Source organism: Cheilinus undulatus, linkage group 20 (genome assembly GCF_018320785.1).
Source record: "Cheilinus undulatus linkage group 20, ASM1832078v1, whole genome shotgun sequence".
In the NCBI taxonomy this organism is placed as follows: domain Eukaryota; kingdom Metazoa; phylum Chordata; class Actinopteri; order Labriformes; family Labridae; genus Cheilinus; species Cheilinus undulatus.
The window spans coordinates 18986343-19003721 of NC_054884.1; the positions used below are offsets into that span (position 1 = coordinate 18986343).

General features: G+C 35.4%; 1 protein-coding gene and 1 long non-coding RNA gene across 3 annotated transcripts in view; one reads left to right on the forward strand and one right to left on the reverse strand.

The window, feature by feature from the left end:
* The window catches only part of LOC121528234 (potassium voltage-gated channel subfamily C member 1-like), a 67850-nt gene extending 53872 nt beyond the window's left edge, over positions 1 to 13978 (forward strand). For both annotated transcript variants that reach the window (XM_041815560.1, XM_041815561.1), the window contains one exon: positions 8931 to 13978. Coding sequence is in view for 1 of the 2 variants with exons in the window: in XM_041815561.1 (XP_041671495.1) it covers positions 8931 to 8944 (14 nt within the window). In the remaining variant the exon portion in view is untranslated. The remainder of the gene's footprint in view (positions 1 to 8930) is intronic.
* Positions 1 to 16541, reverse strand: part of LOC121528236 — a 56856-nt gene extending 40315 nt beyond the window's left edge. The window contains exons 1-2 of the long non-coding RNA XR_005993478.1: positions 16343 to 16541; positions 16063 to 16160 (exon numbers count right to left, since the gene is read on the reverse strand). This is a non-coding gene — a long non-coding RNA (uncharacterized LOC121528236). The remainder of the gene's footprint in view (positions 1 to 16062; positions 16161 to 16342) is intronic.
* Positions 16542 to 17379: the final 838 nt, after the last annotated feature.

A 17379-nucleotide genomic window follows, 5' to 3' on the forward strand; every position in this document is an offset into this window, starting at 1 on the left:
TGTGCTGGACATCTGAAGTTTAAGGGAGCCAAAATCTATTTATAACAATGAGTGTTTATGAACCATCATTTAAGATAAAGCGTATATTAAATCTCCTCTCAAGAGGTTTATTTTTAACCTCCTAGAACTTCATGTGGCCAGTGCCTACAGTGTATCAGTGATATTTAAATATTTACTCCTGTGTTTTTGTTCAATTGTAAAGTCTGGGCCAAACTGTTGTCTAAAGCATCTAAAAATGACACATTATCTGATAAAAACGTAGGTGCTTTATTCAATAGGCCTCCTGAAGATTAAACATTATAATATCTACAAATCTTTTGCTTTTCTGTTCTATAAAAAAAACATATCATAACTCTCATTTTCTTGTTTTGTCTTGTCCTGTCTGTCTTGTCTGTGTCTGTCCTTGTCTGTCCTTTATATGTCTTTATGATTTTATAACATTTTCAAATTCCTGTCATTAATTTATTCTCTTCACTTGTGTGCTTCTTTTTTCATTTCTGCTCTTGACATTTTGAATCACGTTCATGTTTTGATACTCTGTAAATTCACTACAAACCAACTGAATATGAACATTTTGTGAAAACATGCCCAAACATTTCAATTATGATTTCTTTGTTTTATTTGCATTATAATGTGTAAATAAAAAACTTTCAAATCAAAATCAAAACTAAACATTACCTACTTAAAGCGACAGGCTATGAGAAATCTCGCAGTCTCAATAACATATCAGGAATGGCAGGGTCTTCACTGCGGCTCGCTCCTATCACTAGTCCACCCTTTGAAAACTATGAGACCCCCGGACCACTCCGCCGCTGTCGGTCCCCCATCCCCTCCATTTTGTAGCTGAAAGGATTTTAAAGATTGGATGATAAGAAATGCAGAGGATTAGCTATGGACTGATGTGATGAAGCCTCAATTTGGATCGTACACCGTGCAAAAACAAAAGCAATAACACAAAATGAACTTGAATGTAGAAGGAGCGACCTCTAGTCTTGTGGATCTAACGGTTTATGATGCATGCCAGTTAGCTGATGAGTCAAAGAAGACACACTTTAATGAAACACTGTTGTTTAAGTTATTTGTTTAAATGTAAAAATATTTGGATTCTTAGTAGAGAAAGTGATAGCAGAGGTTACAAAACTCTTAAGATACTTCTTAAAACTTAAGTGTGTAGATGACCATCCATTTTTAAGCATTCTGGACCAAACAAAGCCAAAACACTGTCCAGAGTACCGACCCCGACACCAGATACTTCAGTTCATGTAGCCAAAGACAAAAAAACACATTTATAGGTTATTGATGTTGAATAGGTTTTATACTTTTTGTCTTTTGCGAATAAATGATTAATGTTTGTGCAATGTAGGATTCAGTTTGGAAAAAAAAAGATTTAACTTCTTTAGGTGTCAGTGTTCATTTTGTATGTTAAGATTGTGACATAATTGGACAATTTATGTTCATAGTTTACAAGGCAAAGCTAAGTGATGTCAAACGATAGCAGGGGGTACAAAAAATAAATAAATAAATAAAAGTATTGTACCATAAGAGCTACCTTAGTTGTGCAGCCAAACATTTTGAAATTTGAGTTTGTATTGTCACATAATCAAGATCCCATATATGCAATTATTACCATACAGTGATCAATCACAAGTCTGTAACATGTTTAAGACATTTGTCTTAAATATCATGATTATCTTTAAACCTAATATAACAATCATGTCAGAGGAAAAGTGTTTAATACATTTAAAAAGTTTATTAGACTTAAGGCCTTTGCACACTGAGACTGTTTTTTTAAATCTGAAACCAATCGCATGCTACATCAGTCATGTTTGCACACAGAAAATAATGTTTTGTTTTTTTTTAACAGGACATGTTTGCTCCTTTTTTTCTCCTTGCATCTGTCAAAGTCGTTTATATATGTGTTTAATATGAAGAGTTGCAGGTGCAGCTCCAATGTTTTGTTTTCATCCATACATTTCTCAAAGTGAGGGAGAAGTGCACTGAAAAAAGCACTTCAAGGATCATGCTGGAAGTGATTCCAGAATACACATGCACAAGAAGCAATGCTACAGTGCATGTGCATTGTGGTACGACTTTTACTAGCTAAAAATTTTTATGTTAACACCAAGCACAAACGGTTTCCTATTTGTGAGTTTGCTTGCTTTGTTTTTTAAAGTTTGCGCAAATAACTTGCTCCTCTCGTGTGTCAAATCGCGTGTGAGTGTCCACAAGATGCATATGAGGGGAGGGGCTTCAGGCGAGCTCCTTTTTATTCTTGTGCCAGTAGAACAGGCCCATTGTGACAGACCCCCCCAGATTTCTTGCTCAATATGTGCCATGCATTCTCGCGCCTACTCTATCTTTAGATTTACTTTACATGTAATTAACAAATGATTTTACTCATGTATGGTGTGAGCACACCATACGACTAGCACGGCTAACTGTAGCCGCAACGTTGCACCGTCACATTGTAAAGCTGGTGTGCCAGTAAAGTGAAATCAGTTTATGGAATGTGTTTTCTTTAGACCAGTCACCTAAACTCAGCTCTAATTTGCAGGTATCAGATGTGATTAGGAGCACCCCTACAAGGTTAATTTAAGAAATGTATTTAAAAATCTGATTATGGCTCAAATGAAAGCATCCAAAAATAAAAAAAACGTCTCAGTGTGCAAACTCTTTGCATACTATTTAATTACTTTTTCATCAATACATGTACACTGAGAGTCATGATGAGGGAAGTTAATCTAGTACTAGTATACTACTTAATACTAGCCTCAGCTAACAGATCACACCAGTGGCTGTAGTCCTGGATAAACCCATACATGCTGAAACAATCGGCTGAAAATCGGAAATCTACTGCATTGTTTTCTTCCATTTTTTTGTATTTTTGTCTTTTAGCTGTTTTCTGAGAGTCGATTGAAACTCAAAAAGAATAAATAAATATCTTTAAGGCAGCTGAAGACCTCCCAGGTAGACCTGCTGGTCTACGTAAACGGTCTTCCAAGGAGTCATTTTGGTTTTTAACCGTTAATATTTATATCAGTCAATCATTTCTATTTGACAATACCAAAAACAGACTTGGTCTTTTAAGAATACTAATGAAGACAGTTGTCGTATGAAATATGTACGTATTCTTTTAATTTCTGAATAAAAACTGAATGCATTGTATGTAGAAAGTTATTACAATAATGTAACTATAAAGTCATGTATGAATGACAACAAATTATTGTATAGTTCAAACAAATACAAGCACTTTACTAATCATTGTCATTGTAAATTTACTAACTTTGAAAGTTTGCATGTTGGAATAAGATATAAAAAGACAATACAACAAAAGAATGAATGAAATCAACATGAGACAGACCAATCAAACACGTCCTAAACAAATGAAGTATAACTCTTCTAAATATCTGTTTTGCATTTTCTTCACTTCTAAGTTTTTATACTTTTTTCCATTTTAAATGTTTGTTAACACAAAAAAAGTAAAATATATGACAGTGGCAGTATGACAGTCTATCATCTACTTCCATTACTCATTTTAAAGTTTTGTTTGTTTCATTGTTAACCAGATTGCCATCCTTGCATGAAAAGGTCATGATAAAATGTTGAGCTTAATAAAATAAAATGAATCATATATAGTAAAGCCACATTCACATATGCAATAAACATCAAATATTATTTTAATGCTGGGGAAACACTTTGTGTTTATACATATGTAAATATGCAGATCTATTTTTATCTTAAAAATGCACAGAAATGGAAGGCTGTCTTCTTTTTTTATTGTTGACTGAGTTTTACAAGTTAAACATGTTTATGGGCCATTTGTCTTGTTTTATTTCAAGTTAACGTGGTTTCAATGGTTGGTAAGAGTTTTTCTTATTCTTGGCTGCCATTTAGATTTTTTTAGGTTTGTAATATTTGTATATTTTCTTCACTTGTACTGGTTAAGTGTAATTTATTGTAAGGAATAACTTTTCTTTACCACTGATTGTCTAAAATAAGATTCGTCAAAAATATCCAGTGTTGTATTTAACTGTACTTCAGTTCATTCACAAAAGAAATGTAAAGGGACTGAAAGACTTGGAAAAAACTGTAAGTGCTTTAAAACAAACTTTTTTTTTCAGGTGAAAGGAAAGGAGTTTCCATATGTTTAAATGTCAAATCCTGATTTCATTACTGTAATAATTTGTGGACCTCATTCTGTTTTGTCCAAAAGAATCGATGTGCTTCCAGATGACTCAACCTTGAGAACTTAGATATGCAGTAAGAAGATGAAAATGATGGCATCTCTTGAATGTTTGCTTGAATCAAGAGAGGTTTATAAAATGTTAGTTGATAGACTTTACTATACAGTCACTGCAAGAAGTTATGCTTGCAAAGCTTCATCTAATGCTGTGATTTGAAGGCCATTGAGAATTTAAAGAACTGATTAAAAAGTGTTTATATAAGATTTCTTTACATTTCATCAGTATGATGTCAAAACATTACAATAATTTGGTGTTGTCTGAAAATATTTGAAACAGCATGCAGAGTTTTGTTTCTCAAAAAAAGAAAAAAATGTTTGACAGCTCTTTAATGTGTAATGTCAATCTGAATTTAGGGAAGTTAAGGTTACTTGGGGATTGTAGGTTTTTAAACAAATATAACTTGTAGACCAATGTTTCATGAGCATGATACAATGTCAAACATTGATTGGCCTGGGTTCAAACTCAAAGCTAGTCTCTGTCAACATCAACAAACTTGAATTTCAGTTTGTAATTTTTGGGAGCATCACTTCTCTCAGCGCACAAAACCTCATTAAACCTTTTAAGCGCACATGCATACTGTATAATCTTAAAATGACTCCACAATGTGGATGTTAGTTTGCTGATACTTGAATTATACAGGTATGACACTTTATATGGAATGTACATTTTTGTTACAGTCAAGAAATGTCCATGCACCATGTATGTATGCAACTGAATGTTTTTCTTTAATATTGACTGACCATGGATGAGAGGAATAACATAATTTCACATTCCACCACTTGAATATGAACATTTATGGTCATGGATGTTTGTATTTCAGACTTGCTTTGTGTTTATCAGTATTTATTTGAAGAACATCATAACTGTATTTCTGAGTTTTAAGGGTCGTATCACATAGTTAAAGCCAATGCAAATCACCCGGGACATTCTGATGTAAACATTGTTTAAGTAACAAAACAGGCAGATGTTGTTAGTGCCTCTATGAGGCCCCTCTAGGCTCTGATGTCAGTTTAAGAGTTCATGCAAACTTGCTAGATTTAACTAGCTAAACCTTTGAAGCAATGCTTAATAGGTCAATGGGTATAATTAAATATGTACATATCTGTATCTACACATCTGAATACATTAAAGTCATACAAAAAAACACTTACATCTATGCATACTTCTTGAGTGTGGACGGGCTTCAAAAAGGATTTCTTAAAGAGTTTTACGATTCTGTTACATGTTGTATTTTTATTACAATGTGTTTTCTGAAAATTACACAAACTAACAAATGAGTGGTATGTGTTAATTTTTTAAAATTATTTTGGGGCCTTTATTTAAAAATGAAGTCAGTGAATAGAGTCAGAAACATGGGTGAGAGAGTGGGGAATGACATGCAGGAAAGGAGCCACAGTCTAGAGTCAAGCCAGGCCCAAGTATACGGGCTGCTACCTGACCTCTAATCCATCTGTGGCCCATGATAGGGTTATTTTTAAAGCATACAGCTTATTTAACTGTAACACTGTGTCCAAATATCACAAACATGAGTGAGTGTTTACACCAAATCAGCTTATTTTAATAGTTTCTTGTTGTCCTAACCGACCATCAGTCATTCCATAGATAGGGCATGCCATTTTTACCCCGTTGCCCTGTTTCTGTTTTCCTATCTGCCAAATACATTTCTATGGGCAGCAAAGAGTGAGGAAAACTGACTGGGAACCAGGAGTGCCCTAAAGGAAAATTTTCTTTATTTTAAGGGTGCAGGATACCATCAGCACTACACTGGTAGTATCTGTAGCGGCAGAAATGAAAAATTCTGCTGATATTTGCAACAGATATTTTGGCTGTTAAAAGTCTACCAATATCAGCTGTAAATGTTAGCTTTATCGACAAATAAGTCAGTGGAGTTTTAGGTGAGAGTTGAAGCTGAAGTCTTTTCTTTATTCATCATCATGCCTTACAGGGCCGGGCAGATTTAGATTGAATTGCCATATGACAAATTTTACAAATTTTAAATCCCAGTAGGTGCAATATTTTTTGGACCTGAGAGGTGTGCAAAATATTTATGCTTTTCACATTGTGCAAATATCAAAGTGTCATTTTTAAAAAATAGTTCATAAAAAACCCTACTTAACTTACTTTTGTGTTTCCTGTTGAAAATGAGAGTGACAACACAACTATCAATCACTTCAATACAACAACTCATATTGCATTTGTAGTATGCTCTAGTTTAATCCAACTAATATTGTGTTGGCCATAATGTAGAATGATTTATTATTTGTGTTTGTTGAAAAATACACAAGACTAAAAACATAAGGAAAAAAATGCAACATTGGAGGGAAAAAAGCAATAAGATTATTTTCCATAACTGTTCAGTCTTAACTCCTTACATTTTAAAGTGTGATTTAAGGATTTACATTTGTTCATTTGTTCATCCTCAAACTATAAATTGTGGGTTTTAAGGCCTGAAGTTTTACTTTATATATTGGTATTGATATCTGTATCGTCTAAATTAACTGTAAATATTGGCATTTCAGACATCAGCAAAAATGCAATATCAAGCATCCCTGCATGATTTCTTTCAAATTTCTACCTCACAGAGCTTTGTTGCTCGTTTTATTATTGGAGATAGTGATACACTCACATTATCCATATCCATGTTTAAAATACTATTTTCATGTTAAAATGGTGGCAAAGCTAATTGGGTCACAGCTGTCACAGACTCCTCATTATGAAGGCAACACTTCTGTTTCTCTTCAATCAAAATAAAAGCAATAGTTTTAATTCTGTTCAAAGGAAAAAATGAAATTTGAAAAGTAGAGAGGTAAATACTAAAAAAGATGCAGTGAGAACAGTGAGCATCTAATGTGTTGCAGTGGAAAGCAGTGCTTGATGCCCACATGCTGGACACGGTGTTACAACAAACTTAAGAGCTGATTTTTTGTTTTTGAATCAGACAAGAGCTGGTACTACATGTAGTACACTGAACATTTAATGTAGATATTTCAACAGTTTATTAAGTTAATGAGCACTGGAATATTTCCAGTTTTCTGTAGTTCAGTCTTTAAATCAGTGAAAAGGTGGGGACTTTTTTTTTTATTTATGATGAACGTATAGTTTTAGTGAGCAAATTTATAGCTGTAAAGCATTTGTATGACTGATACTACTATGCAGAAATAAGCTGCACAGAAGATGGTCAACCAAGCTCATTATGTCCATTAAAGAGAGCTTTTTAACCACTATGAACCAACAAGCTCATGTTAAGTAATGCGGCTAAGTAATCTAATGTGATTTCATTTCAGGCACTGAAAGGGGAAACAGCTATCGGTCCCTTAGAAGCAAAAGTCATTCATAAAGAGGCTCAGCAAGAAGCTTGACCAGATGAACATTTATAGACTGCACATTTTAAGTGCTGTAAGAGGAATGTTTAAGAAGCATTCAGTATGTTTACATGCACAGTTAAATCAGGATACTGTTATAGCTTAGTTAGGAAATTTAATTTGACTACTGTCCTAATCTCAGTATACAAGCACAGGGGAATGCGTTTAGGGAAGGGTAGGTGGCAATATGCCTTCTTTAGGTGATGCTTACAGGATCCAAAGGCCTTTACAGTGTAAGTTGTTTGCAGGAAGCATGAATTATGTTTTCCTTTTTCTGGAGAAATCTGCAACTAAAGAGGATTTTAATAGAGGACACTGAGGACGAAGAACTTGAAGAACTAACACGGCTGCAATTAATGATAATGTTTCCTTTGAATTGCTGTTTTCTGGTGAAACCACAACAAAGGTGTTTATCCTCTCAGTAAATAATGCATCGTGCCAGCACACGTGATAAAGAACTGTTTGCAATAACTTGAGTCATACACTGATAATGCTCAAGCTGTTGACAAATATATTCATAAATGAACACTTGCGTTTGCATGATGAATGTCTTACATAAGAGGTTAAGCTTCCTGAAATGGTTTCAACAATAGTTTCTCTTTTGTATATAAATAACTTTGTGTTTTTCTGTCCATCTGTCAAAATGTGTTTTTCCATGAAATGAGCATTCTTCAATGACTGTTTTCACACGTACATACCCGCACTTACAAACACATCTGTTTGTAAATAACAGCATATCGCCTAATTCTTCACTTTAAAATGCTCTGTACATGACTCAGTTCTGTTAAGATGATTTCTCTTTCTGTTGAAATTTGGCAGAGTGGAGATCAGGGTGCTGGTCAGTTGGCTGGCAGTTTGTAACATTCAGCCTGTTGTGTTTGATATTGTCAGCTGTCCATTTCTTGATTTTTCTTGTTCAACAATAACATAACTCTCTGCCTTATATTTGACATAAAATGTTTCTGTAGTTGTACTAGAGGTGTCATTACATTCTCAATTTGTGCACTTTATTCTGACATGCACAGTTAACCAGCAGTTTACAGGTAACGGTAATCTCTGATTACTTCCCTATTGCACACTATTTTACACTTTGGATCTTTGATATGAAATTCAGTGTTATTGGCTTATTTCTAAAACAGCTCAGGATTTTTCTTGTACTTATGACCAGATTGGCTTATATTAGTTAAGCACTTCTATAAACCAATCTGGATAACACTGCTTACTGGTAATGTTAGCAATTTTCAATTTCACTGAACATGAATTACAAAATATTTTTATTCTTTCTGAATGTAATATTAATGGCTTTCTGTTCTTGTCTTCACAGTGTTAAGTTTCTAGCATTCGCCTTCTCTCTAATGAGGAGTCAGTAAGCGGTAAATTTGCGGCGGGAGCCACGCAAGCAACCGGTGTGACACGGATGGAAAGGAGATCTTTAGGGTGACAAGAAAGAGACCAGAGGTTAATCATGAATTAAAAAGAAAAAATCATACGGTCTGCTCCTCAAGTTGTTACCAAAGCAGCCTCTTGGAACTCTGACCACGTTTAGACAACTGCCTGACAGACCTTCTTTTTCCCCCCTTTTATTTTTGGCAAACTGACTGAGCATTGCACTGACACACTTTTGGAGAGAAAAGGACTCCTGTTTACACATTCCAGATGACATATCTCTGACAACATTATACTCGCCATCTTGTGTGATGACCAACTCAGTACCATCCGCAGTGCTGAACAACTGAGCAACTTCACCAGTTTCCGGGAAAAAAAAAAAAACAAAAACACTTGTCTTCACGGAGGACTGAATGAACAATGTAGCATCTCTGCTAACATATTGTAGCATTTGTTGGCTGGGAAAAAACTTGACTAAATCCATCGATAGGTTGAAGAGAGGGGAATTTATGCATTCAAAGGATCTTTTAGATGTCATTTTTCTCTTGGGTTTCTTTCAAGTGAAGAACAAAAATATATAAGAGTACATGAGAGACAAAGGATTGGTCTTACTCCTTGTGACACTTGACATTCTAACAAAAGTTGCACTGAACTGAGAGTGCAAATTAAAACGAGCCCGATTGCACAACATATAACAGTGAGCATACTAAAGCCCCCACTCAAGTTTAGCTCTTACAAAGCGTGTTTGCCACTGAACTTATGTCTTCCATTAGCTTCTATTAGTCTGGAACACTGCCCTCCTCACAAACACTGAGATAATCAAAAACAGCACAATCTATGAAGTTGAACAAATGAAGCACATGTAGCATCAGCTCAAACAGGTCATCTATAGCATTATGTGTACATTTAGAATCACCTGAAATATTCGCCATAAAAATGGTGGAAAAAGACCTGTCCTTATCTCTTCTGTACTGGCTTGGGCTTGCCCAAAAAATCCATGTAGGATACCAAAGGTCCTGTAGCATGCACTTGCTAAATGACCTTCTGTAATGTAACGTAGATTAGGGGAACTATTCCATTTAGGATGAGGTTTGTACTCAACCCTATGCTGGCCATTGCCTTTGTTCAATAGTCATTCCTCTAAAAGAACATTGTCTTTTCACTGCCACTAATATCATGTCTATATGCACATTTAAGTATTTCCCCCATGTCTGGCTGACGCCATGCTCAGACATAAAGAGCAAAAAGACAGAAAATCAAAGTCTGACTTATCGTCAGCCTTTCCTCAATATCAATGGATATTGGCCTGCCTAAATTACAATGAAAAATACATTCCAACCACAAAGACACCTTTTATGTTGCACAAAACTGCCCATTAGCTGGAAAGTCTGTTATTGTTTTGAAAGGGACCAATCGGATAAACTTTTCCCCTAACACAAAGGCCGACACTGCCAAATCGGCACAAGAATTCCCAGTCGTATACTGCCCCAACCCTCTCTTGTCCCTGTTGCTGCCAACGACTGCTTGACAGGCAAGTCAATTCTGGGATAAAGGTGGCCCATCGGGGGAGCCCTTGGGCAAAAGGGATAATGAAGAGAAATGGACCACGAGTAGAGCAAGTGTGGAAATGTACAAAGAGAACAAATCTATATTTTGATAAACAAATCAACTATCCATGGCTTCGGAAGATGTTGCTGTGCAGAAAAGGTCCAGAAATGAAAGAAGAAATTAAAAAAAAAATCAGATGCAAATGTTGAAAGAAAATTTGGCATCATGAAATGGAGTCAAAGTCTGGAAAAAAGATAAGAAGTACATATTTTGTCAAGAAGGGTGGGCAAAGTTATTTTTCCCCACACGCACCAGGAACATGCTTTTTGAAAGACAATGAGCAATGCCGGACTCTTGCCTACAAAGACAATGGACAAAGGATGGACGCTGAGATAAACAAAAAAAAAAGATAATGCATTTTTGTAACTTTGTTTACCAGCATGACTACTTTGCATGACTGTCTTTTCTGCAAGCCCTTAGTTGAAGACAAGGGTGCTAGAGATACAAAAAAGTATATATAAAATGAATTAAAAAAATGTTATATGCAATTAATGTTTTAAAAAAAAGATTATAATGAAAGAGAAGAGCTATATTTTGTTTTGAAAAGTTAAAAAATGTGAATATTGAAACATGTATGTTTGCAAAGTACACCCTGAACTATGTTTTATGTTTAATGAAATCTCTCTGCTACTACTGCCCTACATCCCTCATTCAAGTGTTTTCAGCCGCTGCCATAGTTTTACTTTAATAGAGTATGATTTACAACCATTTAATCGAAAGCGATTGCTCAAGACTTTGCCAAACTTTGAGATTTGCGCAAAGGATACTGTTGTTAATCACAAAGTTTTTGTTTTCCTCCTTAATCATTTGCACAACTACCGTAGCAGCAGCAGCAACAAGCAGCAGCAGTTCTAAAACAACAGCTCTCCACACTTTTTGACTGCTTGATCCGTACTCATAGTTTGCTTTTTTCTTTGGCAATAAATCAAAAGTTGTCACATGATTGTAGCAGGGCAAACAGAGAACCTCGAGAGTATCTTCAACGCCTCAGTGTTAGAGATTCGTTAAAGCCTTGAATGTCCCGTGGCAGGGTTATGCTGGGATAGGCAGTTCTGTTTCGCTGATCCTTAGTCGAAAAATGCGCGTGCAAGTGCAGGTTATCCAATAAGAGACTATGAAATATACTTCATTGGCGAACAATCAAGAGAGATTTCAGGTTTGCATGGAGCTAACTGCCATTCCAAAGTTTGTATGGTTTAAAGGACTCAGGTGTGTCGATGATGTGCGTGGATGTAGGTGTTTGCTATTTCCTTTCTAACATAATAAATTTTAGTATATATTAGACAAAGATAATGTGAACACCTCACAGTGATGTGTAAAAAAACGCATGCATTATGACTTGATAATCTCTCGAGGGAGGAGCAGAGTCTTGACATATCCCCTGAGCCTCCTATCATTGTTTGTCATGAATCCAGTCTTGATAACTATGAACACTGTGCCGTGTCGTAGAGCAGAAACGTCTTCCTCCGAGAGGCAACTGAAAACTACTCACACTCACGGTGTCGGCATGAGTGTGTAGAGGTAGCTCATCAGTATTTTTTTTTTTTTTTAGAGGTCAAGTCTTTGCATCCGTCATTACCCGTGGAGCTTACGCGTCATCCAGCTGGCTAGTTGGCAGCTCATTACCGCACACTACAGTCATATGAGCACCAAACAAAGAGACCCAGAGCTTCCAAAATGATGTCAGTGAAGTACTTTTAAGTGTTGTAAAAAAGAGAGGATGAGAGATACCAGTGTCCACTGAGGGAGAGTGATGTAAAACAAAAAATGTTGCTAAAAAAAGCATCTCTATGTTGAGTGCTTTCCAAGCACCTCAACCAGGGTTCGATATTCAAAGTGAGTTTCAGGCCCTGCTGGTCCAGGGTTTAGCTCAGGCAGCTGAATGGTCCTCTGTCCATTCCCAGTACATTGTAAGTGGAGGTTCAGCAGAATAATAGAGACTCAGTGTTGTTGTATAGACTATTCAAGGTTTTACAGGTTTTAGAGCTTCTATTTCCAGTAATAGTCCATGGGATTTTGTTATGGTCCCTTGTCTTTTAAGAACTCCTGAAGTCAGTTCCCATTTTGGAAGGCATTAGGCAACCATGGATGGTCACAAAAACGTGTATGAATATTTCAGAAGTAAACTTCTAGCAATGGTATGCACACTTGCAAAAACTTTGTGCTTCAACCAGCTGTTTGTGTATTCTCATGGCCAAGTAGTGCTGTCTGTTTTTCTTTCTTTCCTTGTTTTTCACCGTTGCCATTTTTCTTCATTCTCTACATTGTGACTGCTCTGCCGAAACCAGGCTAAAAAAGATGTCTTTCCTTTTTCTATCGCATAATACTGCCATTTGATTTAGTCATGTTGAACAGAATGAGTTACAATGTTGAGAGTGCTAAGTCTGTTTTAATTTTTGCGATCTGTTACTAAACGTCAAAGATTTCATTCAGTAACCAAAAGAACAAAATGCTTTATATGGTAAGTAGTTGCAAATGTTGAACTAACTGCTTCTTTGTGTTTTATATATCATGACATGTCTTCTCCAGGCGACATGTCTTCTACACCATTATTATTTTTTAATGTGCCTGTTTGTTTTTTTTTTTATTTACATAGAGGACACTGTATGCAATCTGCACCATATATGCCACTGATCGACACTTACTGTATTCTCCCTGAGACACAGATGTTCTGTCATCAGTTCAGATGATTGCAACACAAACGTGTGGTCACTTTATGGCTCTCCATAAAGTGACTTTGCAATCGCACTAAGCTGAAATATTTTATTTTACAAAGTTATAAAAGTTCATTTAGAGGAAGTGTTATCATACTATGTTACCATAGATTTTGTAATATCTCATTTAATTAGAAATAATGTGACAATGCATAAGTCACATCACTAACATAGATCTAATATTACAGGCTAACAACATGCATTCATGTAAGCATCCAAAGATAAAAGATGTATGTTCGTTTTACATGCCATCAAATAGTATAAAACAGACTTAGGTACTAGTCCATTGTACTGTGGTCTTAGTAGGAGAGTGAATGGGGAGAGGAGGTGGTCACTGGAGTATCCGTCTGATTTTATTTTTGAAATGTTGGAACACAAAGAACAACTCATCAAGAACTGTATAAAGTATATTTCAATGGAATGTTCATGATCTATCTTTTTATATTTTGAAGAAAAAATAGAAACATATCAATAAAGTGTCATAATTGAACATATTTCTACTATTGAGACTTACAATGTATGAATGTCAATGCGACCTAATGTGAGCCAATCTCCACAGCAGCTTGAATGAATAACTGATTAACAGTCATGAGATGCTTTTTCAGAGACGTTAAAAACTGCTTCAAATCATTGAAATGAACCTAAAATAAATGAAAAAGTGACATCACTGGTCTGTCGCTTGTTTTTACCTGAGGTAATGTTTTCTTCCGTGCATACTGGCTTATCCTGTAACACTCTTCACTGACAGTCACATTTAACACTGTTCATCAGCCCGTCAGGAACACGATGCCGCAATGAAGTGATTGATATAATCAGACTTGAAGTGGGGACACAATGGAAAGTTATAAAGTTTTAAAACAAACTTAAGGATGACACATTCAATTTGTGGGAGCTGAAGGAGATGAAGGGAACATTTCCAACAAGGTCAAAATGTCAATCCTGACTTTTTCCTGAGCCATTTTAAGCTTGTCATTTACGGTAATGGTAATCTATACATTTGAGGTCAACTGTAAATGTGTCATGATATTTGAGAATGATGAGGTAATGGGGGTGCTGCTTTTGTTTCATCAAATTTCAATGAAATCGGAAACCTTCATGTAAAAAGTGACCCTTTACTGTATACTTCTTTATATTGTTCTGTGCCTGCACCCAGTGACAGAGCTTTTGTTTTTAAAGGAAGGAAACAAACATTAATTCAGTGGCACTTATAAAAAAAAACACCCCTTATTAGTGGTCCTAAAGTGTTTCATATCATATCAGGACATACTCAGTTCAATTCTAACAAAATAATACAGCTATCTTAAACTTAATTTTTCCCTGTAAACTGTCACAAACTAGACACAAAGCTCAGAAATGCTTTCAAGAAACTGTCTGTATCCATGATAAAGGTACAGAGTAATAACCTGGTTTTAGCGCTACATGGTGGGAAATAGTAATGCGGTCTGATGAGTCACCTATTTTCTACTTATGGATACCTGCTGTCTTTTTCACACTGTTCTACCTGGTAATGGATCTGTGTTGGTATGTGAGCCATCTCATGGGAGTCACGATATCTTGTGATTGCACTGCAAAGCTGCATGAGAGCAGAATAATTTTTTTTGCCATTTTTAGAGAACAGACAGAAGCATAGTCACCTCATATCCTAGTATGTGAGGCAGAGTGACACAAAATCAGAGTGTAATTTTGTTGTTGATTTTCCTTGTCTTTTACACCCAAAGAAACTCTAAAAATCCCTTACTACATTTATTAAGAGCTTAATATTTGTATATCTCTTTATCTAATCAAGAATCTGCGTAAGTCTTAAAGCGTACCGTCTCATTTGCACAACTGCACAAGGGGTTGTGAGATTCATAACAAGGAGTCTGAGTTATATAATTTGATGACATGATATGTGATCAAATGGGAGTGTAATGTATCAGCTCAGTAAGCAGTGTGTTTATTCTGTGAGTGAAGGCAGCTCTGAAAAAATGACTGCAGAGGCCTTATTCAGGTTTTCTCTTCTTTGTGCCCGTACATTATCTCCCTCTGGTGGTAAAACAAGGTAGTGTCTGCTCTAGCATTCAGAATGATGAAAAAACTATTCACTAAAAACGACATTTCAACTATAAGTTGACTTAGTCTTTAGTAATAGTGAGTTGTATTGATTGACTCACATTAATACTTTAATAAAAACCGAAGAAAATATGAGTAACATATTTTTATGAGAAAAGAAGCATCTCTTCATGCTGAATGTCACATTAAATGTCTCATATCTATCTTTGCAGACAATGCTATCTATTTGAACACCATTCAGGCAATTCTAATTATTTTAACCCTTTGATGGTGTATCAAATATTGTTACACTGAGGGTGTTCATGGACAAAAATGGAGGCGCACATAAATAACAATAAAAATAATCTACATGTTTTCCCAACTTCAGTGCATTATTTTTCAAAACCAACTTCAGACCTGACCCAAACACCAAATATTGATTCTTTTTTTTTGGGAACTTAACCCATTAAATGCAAGACCCCTGACATCTGCAATGTAAAATACACAAAATATGCTTTTCATACTACAAGCATGAGAAATCACATGAAATAAATTGTAGGGATGACAATTCTCAGTCTTATTTTGGATTCATTCATGATTAATGGGTTAAACTGAAAAAGGCAGCATAGCTGCTCCAATCATACAATGAAACAGTGTTCTAGTAAAGCATTTTTTAACAGACCTAACAGTCAATCTGCTTACCAGATATTACAGTACCTGTACGTCGGCCCATTATGGTACAGGTGGGTTGATGCTTGGTCTTATTTAGTACATGGACTGGTTAGATACACTTCTTTGAACTTGAAGCATCCTCTCTGCGAGAGAGAAGGGTAAAAAAAAAATCAGCAAAGCTAACGTAATAACCCTAAAAATTTTAACTGTGCTACATTATCAATGCTAAACACCAATAAATACACCCAATTCCAGCAATACCAATGAATGAGGACTACATTTCCATTATTTTAAATGGTCTTTTGACTAAATTATGCCTACTTACAAGGGCTAAAAGAGTTTGTCACCTTTGTCACCTCCTCTTTAAAGTAGCACAAATAATGACTAAACTTCAGACGGTTACATGCTGTTGTTTTCCATAAAAGCTTTCAGAGAAACAATAAAAAACCTCCAAAATTAATTGTTCTCCAACAGTGTTAAAGCAATAACCGATAAAAACGCGTTCAAAATCACAATTTCTGATAACAAGCATGCATGCTACCTGAGTTAGCAAGTCACTGCAGAAGCTTCAAAAGATTCGAACCGTTGCGGTTCTAGTCCGTGTTTGATTGGATAGAAAGTCTGTCAATCAAGTCACTCTGTGCCTTCTGATTGGCTACTGCTACCTCTCATGAAGTTTCTTGTTTTCATGGTACCCAGACGAAGAAGCTCATAAAACATTGAAGAAAACCTGCCTTGAAAATGAAAGTATTGTTGCAAATATGTTCTTTATTTTTGTTAACTTAATGTTTTGTATATAATTTAGGTAGGTTATCATTTATAAAGATTAAGAAGTTGCTCTGCTTTCCTATCTGAACAGAGCAGAGGCGTTGAGAAGTGCAGGCCATCCTCACATTTTCAGGGTAGGTTTTATTTCTTGTTTATTTACACCAGGTATTATGTGAAAAAATATAATTTTCATGTAATTTTTTTGAATTGAAACTGTTTAAATTAAGGTTGGGCCTTATTTTAGATGAGAATTCATTAATAAATAATATATTATCCTTATTACAAAAGGACAGCAGAATTTAAATGCAAATTTGAATAATTTTTTACATTTCCAAAGTGTTTTAAATATTTCTGAAATATTTCCTTTGACTCTATTGTAAATATACTCTTGACTTTTAATAATACGGATGTTTATCGGTTTGTTATTCTCTTAACTAAGATAAAAACATACATCACAGATGACAATATTGGACATAAAATGCCGTGAAATGTGCTTTTGCATAGAAGAATCAAACAGTACCCTAAACCACTCCTGTAAATCCTGAATTATAATGCTAACAGTATAAGCTGTACCATTTACCACTCAGATAGCCT